A 9,220-nucleotide genomic window follows, 5' to 3' on the forward strand; every position below is an offset into this window, starting at 1 on the left:
TCTTTGTCGCGAGTTTTTGGGCTCAGGCGAGCCAGTGTTGCTGTTGAAATAACTGTCTATGCTAACTCTTGCATTGCATTCGTGTAGAGCTGCACCTCACCGACAGCTTCTACAAGCTACACCCGGCGCCAGAAGAAGGAGCTGTAGCTGAGTTCCTGCCCGCTGAAGCCGAAGTCGCCCCCGACGTCGAGCAGTTTCCTTCCTCTTTGCTTGAAGGCAAGCCCCGGTTGCATGAAAACCTTGCATGTTTTACCAGACTTGCGCATGCCTTCTGTAACATGCTTGTGCATTTACGTATAGGAGTTGTGTGAAACCCTAGATGCATGACTTAGTGATCCCCATGATCTGAGCACTAGCTGTTGGACCGAGTAGTCGCCTTGCTTAACTAGGAGACGGTAAAAGTCGAGTGATCTCCTGTCACTCGCGAGTTGTAGGAGTTGGATGTCTACCTTCTGTTACCACTATAAGGACGATGGGCGGGGCAGGGTTTGGTAACTCTTTGGTGGATGGAAGGTCGCCCCGTCTGTCTATGAAATCTTGTTAAGGCCCGACAGTGGTGGTGTTTGTGATCAAGTGTTTGAAAGTACTAGCCTCATACTTAGTATGGGATGAGGAAGCCTAGTACCGGATTGAACCTAGACGTGAGCGGTCGTCCCATTGTTCTTGGAACGGAGTTTCCCCTGCTGGTTATCGCACGTGGTGGTAAGCGTGGTCACAGGACGGCAGAGGCCGGGTCTGTGGAACCTTACACCAAAGGAAATGGGCCCGACACGGGTTAGGGGATTGATGGGGAAGGCCGACACAGGAAGCGATCTCCGGGTGCGCGGATGTCGTGAGGCTAGGTTCACCATGCATGGTTAAAGAACTCGAATCGATTCGTCTGCCTCTCACAGTCTGAGATTGCTTGATCGCTATGTCACCCTGAGTAAATGAGGAATCTGATGATGGCATGTTTGTTGATATACCTATACATCTTGTTTGATCCTATGGATGCTTAGAATAGGTTGCAAAACCTAGACTGGTAAATGAACCTAGAACCGGGGCTAAAACTTGAAAATAGGGTTACTTAGTGCTTTTGGCAAACAAACCCCTCAGCCAAAAAGCCCTGCATGTCCAGGAGAAGGAGTAGTTTGGCTCCTATCGGTTAAGTCTTGTTGAGCTTAGTAGCTCAGCCTTGTTGTGGCTCCTGTTTTTCAGGTGAAGTTGCTGCTCCCGACCCTCTCTTGCTGGCGCTTGGCCGCCCCAGCTTCCGCCAGGCTGGACGGTCAAGTGGGATCCTTCCTCGGACGGCGAGGAAAGGAACCAGTGATGTCCCGGTTGGCCTCACCAGGGATGTCCGACCCCGACGATTGCTTCCGCTAGTGGTTTTACTTTTGTGGTTTTCCTTGAATCTTGTAAAAACTCTGATGTTGATTTTATGGCCGAACTAAAAGGTTAAATCGGTTAACTCAGTGGACTCGTTGTATTCTCTGGAACCACTCACCTTCGTGTGAGTCTGCTAAACTCGATCCTGTTCAAGTGGTTGAATCGGATGAAATCCGACGGCACTTCGTGTTAACTTGACTTAAACGCATGGGTGTCGCATATTAGGCGGCTTAACCCTGTCTAATCAAGCTAATCCGAAGTGGTTCCGCCACACCCGTGCAGCAGGGATGGAGCTCCAAAATGACGCCCCTAATGAGGAGAACGACACCCTATGGCGCCGCCGCCATCGCCATCAGTGAGATCGCCGTCAAAGGCTTTCGCCCGGAGCTATGACATCCGTAGGCACTGCACGTACATAGCCCGACGCTCCCAGGACCGCAGCCATGGAAGCCTCCTAGGGGCGGCGTCGCCGCGGTGCCTCCTTGTGTCGCTCGTAGACCCCCCTCGGTTGTGCCACCACGACACCTCACCGCAGCGTCAGTACGCACCCGGTGGCTACAACGCACGATGTTGATGGCAGTTAGCATGCCAATTTGTGAACCGCAAGCGCATGAATCAGTTGTAGCTTGTCACTTAGAGTAATCCCCAAGGTTTATCAATCCATGGAACAAATGGATTTGCACGCTTAACTAAGCACTAATCTATGTAGCCGAAGGTTCTTTGTATATGATAATATTGATCTAACAAAAGAACTAAGAGATCTAGATTAAAGCAGATAGAGAGTATGAATGTGAACAAGATAGATAAAATGCTTGTCCAGGGATTTAGAATCACTTGTAAATGCAATCGCCAAGCATGAAAGGACTCGATCTAAGTATTATCATGAGTTGATGTGAACCATGCCGAACACTTTCTCTCTCGCACGTTGTCACTACACGAGAATACTCAACTATTGGACAATAAGACATGACATGATGATCGTTCTGGGTAAACAAATAAGCAACCCAAAGTAGCACCGGCTAGCCATTACATGAAGGTGCGTCATCAAGATATGATTGATAAAAAATAGATCTTAAACATGAAGTTTAGTGTTTACAAATCAAGATCTCCATACAATCCCAAGGATAAATAGAAACTTTACCCATAATCTTACACATGTTGATAGAATTCTGAGTAAAGATCGTGCTGTAGATCAATTGGGTTGAAGATGATGAAGAACGGGGGCAGGAAAGCCCTAGGCCGATCGGCCTGGGCACCTCCAAGCCAATCGGCTTGGGAGGTTTTCCCTTCCTCTGGTGCTCCACTTCACGTGGTTTCTTGCTGATCCAATCTTCTCTCCATTTTTCCTCCTTGAGGCGGCGGTGGATGGTGTTTTCGTGTTGTTTCCTCCTCTCCCTCCAACTCTTCTTCAAGTAATCCATGAGGAGGTATTTATAGTCTCCAATAGATGGCGGCTCTAGGTTAATGGTCGATGGAAAAACCCTAGAGATGTCGTGGACATCACGTTGAAGAAACAGGAGGCCGACCGGGCCCAAAAATAGGCCAGGTCGCCCTGAGACTGGGCCCTTTCTGGTCCTCCTGATCCTCTGTTTCCTCGTGCTGGCTTCCCTCGACGACCAATGTCCAAATATTCATTAAGCTTTTTATGTAAACCCCTTAATTATGTCGTATTTTCTATTATAACGCAGTACACTCCAAAATATAACACATGCGATAATGGTATTAATTTATGTGCCAAATAGTGGATTAGTACAGTAATAAGCATGAAAACAGAACTGCTCGTGCGTGCTTTCCGTCGGATCCCAAACACTAGTTTACTGTCGGATCCCAAAAGGTGTCCTTTCCGTTCTTGCGTGCACTGTGGCTGCTCTGCTTGGAATACGAGGGGAACTGGGGAAGAATGAGTCCCGGCAAGTACTACGGTCTACGGCAGTGAAGGTCGGGAAGACGACGAGATGGATGGCCTGCTCGTGCGTGCTGCTTACTCAAAGCTGACTAACAAGTATAAAAAAAAAAGCTGACTGACCGGATCGTGGTGGAAGCGACCCCCGGGTCCAACGCGTTCGCCCCAAGTCTAACGCGTACGGCGAGTTCCTACGGCTGGTTAGATATGAGGTGTTAAAAGTCACGTCGGATGTTGGGACGCTAATTAGGAGAATTAAATATAAGTTAATTATGAAATTAATTGCAGAACCCTGTGCTAATTTACGAGACGAATCTATTAAATATAATTAATTCATCATTAGCAAATAGTTACTGTAGCATCACATTGACTAATTAGGCTTAATAGATTCGTCTCACGAATTACACTCCATCTGTGCAATTAGTTTTATAATTAGCCTATATTTAATACTCCTAATTAGCATCCAAACATCCGATGTGATGGGTGTTAAACTTTTAACACCCTGAAGCCAAATCAGATACGCAAAACACCAGATGTTTCCATTGGAAAACACCGGGTCCGGATCTGATCGACAAACGATGCTAGAGCTATGCTACGATCGTGGTGAAGATGTACTCTCCGCCTGCAGGCTCCGGGGAAGTAAATAGAAACGTCTCCAAGCATTTAGCCATTTACCATACTTCTTCAAGCTCCGGGGAACTATGCTACGATTGTGATGAAGATGTACTCTCGTTTCACGATTGTGTGTGCTATCGTTTGCGTGACTGCTGGCAGGTACCTAGGCCTTGTTTAGTTGGTCAAATTGGGAGGTGCCAAATTACTGTACTGGCACTGTAGCATTTCGTTTGTATTTGTAAATTATTATCCAAACATTAACTAATTAGACTCAAAAGTTTCGTCTCGCAAAGTACAACAAAACTGTGCAATTAGTTTTTAATTTCATCTACATTTAATACTCCATACATGTACCGTAAGTTTGATGTGATGGTGAATCTTCTTTTTCATAGTGCCAAAGTTGGGAGTTGGGGGTGAACTAAACATGGCCAATGATAGCAGCTTCCATCCAGGCTTTCATTCAGCTTTCAGGTGCTCAGCCCGGCTGGCGGACACGAAAACTCAAAAAGGGAAAGGAACAGTTCTGAACACACCATGTCCTCCCGAAGTCCGCTGCATCGTCGCGCCACCGGCGGCAGGGCAGCAAGCAGCCATTGGTACCCGATTCCGACCCCAAAGCGACCAGCCCAACCGACCCGGACTCCCCGCGGGCACCCGTGGTCCGTCGGTCCCACGCGCAATTCCACCTCGACAGCGACCTGAACCCACCACCCACCGGGGGGCACCGGGCCACCATCGTCACTCATCACTCGACTCGACTCATCTTTCTGTTGTCCCTCTCGCACGCACCCAGCCCAAGTCACCAGCACCAAACCCGCCGCCATCACCCCCGCCGTCACCTCCCGTCCCTCCTCACGTCCATCACACGCGTTCTTCCAAGCAACACAACACCAGCCGGGCCCCGGCGCGCACGCACACACTCCTCAGCTCCTCATCCTCGCGCGGGGCAGACCGAGGTAACCCGAGGCTTCATGGGCAACTTCGCGTCGTGCACGCTGGCGACGGCGGCCGGGACCGGGCGGGGCGCCCGGGTCGTGCTCCCCGACGGGCGGGTGCGGCAGGTGCCGCTCCCGGCCACGGCGGCGGAGCTCATGCTCGAGGCGCCGGGCCACTTCCTGGCGGACGCGCGCGCGTTGCGGCCCGGGCGGCGGATCGAGGCGCTCCCGGCGGACGAGGCCCTCGTGCGCGGGGCGCTCTACGCCGCGCTCCCCATGAAGCGCCTGGGCGCCCCCGTGGCGCCCGCGGACGTGGCGCGCCTGGCGGCCGCGGTGGTCGCCAGCGGGGAGAAGGCGCGGGCGGCGAGGAGGAGGATGAGGCCGGCGTCGTCGCCCGCCGCCACGGCCAAGGTGGCAGCCGTCGTCGCGCCGCCCGAGGTGCTGGAGGTCGCCGCCGCCGCCGCGTCGCTTCTGGAGACGGACGCGCCCAAAACGAGGGCCCCGAGGCTGGAGGAGATGGCCGTGGACGACGCGGAGGCCGCGGCGGAGATCGAGGAGCTCAAGCAGCGGCTCAGCGGCGGCGGGCGCCGGTCGAGGCGGCCGACGCTGGAGACGATTCAGGAGGAGAGCTACGCGGCAGCGAGATGCTGATGCAGGTCAATAATGGTCAAGGCCAACCAAGATGGGAAAGGCTGTCTCTCGTAGGCTCATAGCTTCTTTTTGTTTTTTTTTCCTTTTTCACTTCTCCCCTATTCACCTTGTGTAAAATACCAGTACTTTTTTTTGGAGAGAGGAAAGAGAAACATGAGTTGGATCGAAATGGTTTTGAAGAGTGATCGATAGAAATGAGGGAAACTTGAGCAGTTCAGTTACCAGACCAATATATTTACAATTCATTCAGTATTGTAGTAGATGTCATTTCTTAAGCATGTTCACGATTTCGCCATTTTCCAGGTATACAGAACGGAATTGGTGAAGATTAATTATTGTGCCTGACTTAAAATTAGGACACATTACCATAATCAACGTATATATTAGTATCTTACTTTGAAAATACATCGTGTTCATCTTTGTGAGCAATCTTTTCCCCACCCTTTAGAATCAGAATTATAAAAACGACATGAACGTCGATTTCAAGATATGTCAATGGTGATTTCATAATCTCAAAACTGCCCAAATGAATAGGATGTGCGTGTATATCGACAAAGGTGAGTGTGTTGCTGGTACCTCTTGGAATGCAGTATTAGCAACACACAAGATTTTTCACAAGAATGCAAAAGAAAACAACAAATTAACAAGCACAAGAAAACTGTAGAAATGGTTGCGTAGACGGAGCAGAGTGGTCGAGCGTAAAGGAAAGTTCCCATAAGACTAGTGTTACATTTTCTACAATATTCATATAATTTGAGTGTTTTTTTTTCTTTTTGGCAAAATCCTCATATGCACATGATATAAACTCTATCTATATGAACAACTTTGAGAGATTAAATCAACAAATAGCGTGGCTTATTGTTAATGTTTAAATCATCTCCCACTAAAATGATAACGCCTATTTTACTTTTCTATAATAAATTTTAAAAAATACGAGCACCCGTATCTAAGAGTATCTAGAGCGTATCTAGGAACCATGTTCCTCCGAGAGAGCTATGGGCCTATGCCAATTGCCAACTTCCGGTAAATTATGGTGAACGCGATGGACTTTTCAAGAGATATGGACTGATTGACATTTGCAGGGAGCGACGGATATTAGACGAGGACGCTTTTGGCCGCGTTTCAAGGATCGTCAGTCAAGAGCTCTGTGCTAGTGCTGAGTATTTTCTTTTCTTTTATGCAATGGCTTGCCGCTCTCGGAAAAATAGTACGATGAAAGTGCTGTTGCGTGGCTTTGGTTGGCGCTCTCGTCTTTTTACCGACAATACGTCGAAAATACCTTACATCTAGGGCTGGATAACGAGCGAGCTCGGCTCAGCCGAGCTCGGTCCAGCTCGTTAGCTCGTTAAGCTCGCGAGCTAACAGAACTGAGAACAGCAGCGCAGCAGCTTGGTGGACACAGAGATTGAATACAAGCCAAAACTGCATGATGAAGTGGTGAAGAAGAAAAAAGAATCGAAATTGAGAAGGAGCAGCGATCCAATTTGAAGAAAAAATCACTAATACGTAACTGAGAAAAAACAATGTACTTGTACATCAGGATGTAGGGGGGAAAAAAACAATTTGTGGGTCGCTGCTCAGTTCCATCGACGAGGACAGCAGGGTCCTCTTTGCTGCCGCCGTGCGTGTGCGCTGCTCCTTGATTCTGGGGGCCGCTCGCGCTCCTCACCATCTGTGGTGTCGCGTCGCTCGGAGCACCGAAGCGCCGGGAGGGAGGGCAGTGGGGGAGGCCAGAAGGGGACGGATCAGATCGGTAGTGGTAGGGAGAAGCCGAGAAGGGCAGCGAGGGCACGGCGGCGCCGGCGCGCCCGCCGCTGCAGGTCTGTGGCGGCGCAACGCGGGGGACGCTGCTCTACTCGGTGAGAGATTGACGACATGCAGTTGTGTAGGGTTCAGTCGGACGAATTGTTGGGCCTATTGGGCCGTAGTTTTGGGTTTCCACGGGCTACAATCAATCTGCTAGCTTGCTGGTGCGCGCCTCGTTAAGCTCGCGAGCCGGCTCGAACTCGCTCGTTATAGTAACGAGCAAAAAGTTCTGCTCGGCTCGTTAGGAAATTAGGAAATTGGACCGAGCCGAGCCGAGCGAGCTGACGAGCCACAAGCATTTTGTCCGGTCCTACTTACATCATCATGGAAAAAAATATAGATAAGCAACAGCGTGCAAAAGACCAAAAGTCACATATCTTATGAGTAACGCTTCTACTCACTTTTTTTTTGTTTGGTCCAACTTCTATCAATGAGAGGTGAGCCTGATATTTAATAATAGGTACAATTAACGTATTGAGAGGTGGGTCCAGCTTTCTTTCCCTATCTCCCCTTTCACCCATCCGTGCTCGACGTCCGCCTCTCCACGCGCCGTCCGCCTCTTCCCACCCACCACGGCCGGCCGCGCCCGAGCCGCCTCGACCGTGCCAGAGCCGCCTCCTCGGCCCCGGCCGCGCCGCCTGGCCTCGTCCCCGGCTGCCCGCGCCGCCCCGACCCCGGCCACACTCGAGCCACCTGGTGTGCGGGCGGTGCGGGCGGCCCGCTCGGCGGCAGCAGCTGCGCCGTGCGGCACAGCCGGGCGCTCGTGGCCAGGCCGTCGCATCCGCGGCCGGGAGGCTCCTCGCCGCAGCCTTGCGACCCTCAGCCGCCACCGGCACCCCGCGCCCCCAGGCCGCCACTGGGGCGGTCGTGCGCCGCCTTCTCTAGAGAAAGAGGGGAGAGGAGAGATAGAGAGTTTGAGAGATAGAGAGAGAGATGAGACAAAGAGGATAAGGATCGGATCGGACGGGAGAGATATGAGAAAGGATAAGGATAGGGGTGGGTGCGGTGTGGGACCCACGTGAAATTTTCCTATTCCTTAGATTAGTACCACCTCGCCATCCGAAGCAGCGCCGCACCAGCTTAAATGTTCGTCCTTGTGAGCCATCCTCACCGAGTTTGGTTGCGTGGGCTTGTAACCCAAGTGGGGCCATTAAGGTGGTGTGGATGTTTAGTGTGGACTCTGAGTTTGGGTCTATGATGTGCCCTTGCTGACCCTGCCCGTTCCAAGTTGGTAGTGGCCTGTGTGGCCCAAGCGAAAGCTCGGCCTTCACTGGACCTGAAGTGGTAGGAACGGCATGAGGCTAGCTTCACAGAGCAGCAATCACTGCCCGCTTCCAACGGTGGAAGGATAACAGGCCGCTACATCACGAGCCCGACCTGGACCCTAAGGAGCCGGCGGGAGGATCGGAGGGGAAGAGGGTAGGTGCAGGACTAACCGACAGAGTTGCTGTAGAAGCCTACCAATCTCAAGTTAGAGAAAGAGATAACAAGTTCGATGGCAAGCGGTCTCCGCGCAGTTGGGATATGGACACGCTCACGTGGCCCCTTGTATATGAAAAGTCTAATACTACTAAAATAAAAAGATAAAAAAGTTACACAACACGATAAAAAATATGGTGCGCTACACGACATGATAAAAAACATCACACACTAAGCAACGTCATTTCGCCGTAGCAACGCACAAGCATCTGGCCAGTCACTTTACAAAGTGCAAACTTAAAAAATCAACTTGAACGGTGGAAAATCGTTAGGGAATAAAACGAGTCAATTGTACATGGGGATTACCAAACAAAATGTTTCTTCTAGTCTAGGATAATAAAATGAACATTTTTTTCTCTTATATCTTTAAGGGAAGTTGTTATTATTTTGGTTGTACATAGACACAGAAACCCATAATTTGGTAAAATAATATAGGGGTATTTGGATGCTAAGTACTAAACTTGTC

General features: G+C 50.5%; 1 protein-coding gene across 1 annotated transcript; it reads left to right on the forward strand.

The window, feature by feature from the left end:
• The first annotated feature begins 4,601 nt into the window (after nucleotides 1-4,601).
• On the forward strand, nucleotides 4,602-5,718 carry LOC117855834 (uncharacterized). Its single transcript, XM_034738229.2, has one exon. The coding sequence runs from the start codon at nucleotides 4,855-4,857 to the stop codon at nucleotides 5,467-5,469; it is 615 nt and encodes a 204-aa protein (XP_034594120.1). The 5' UTR covers nucleotides 4,602-4,854; the 3' UTR covers nucleotides 5,470-5,718.
• The last annotated feature ends 3,502 nt before the right edge of the window (nucleotides 5,719-9,220 follow it).

Source organism: Setaria viridis, chromosome 5 (assembly GCF_005286985.2).
Source record: "Setaria viridis chromosome 5, Setaria_viridis_v4.0, whole genome shotgun sequence".
In the NCBI taxonomy this organism is placed as follows: Eukaryota; Viridiplantae; Streptophyta; class Magnoliopsida; order Poales; family Poaceae; genus Setaria; species Setaria viridis.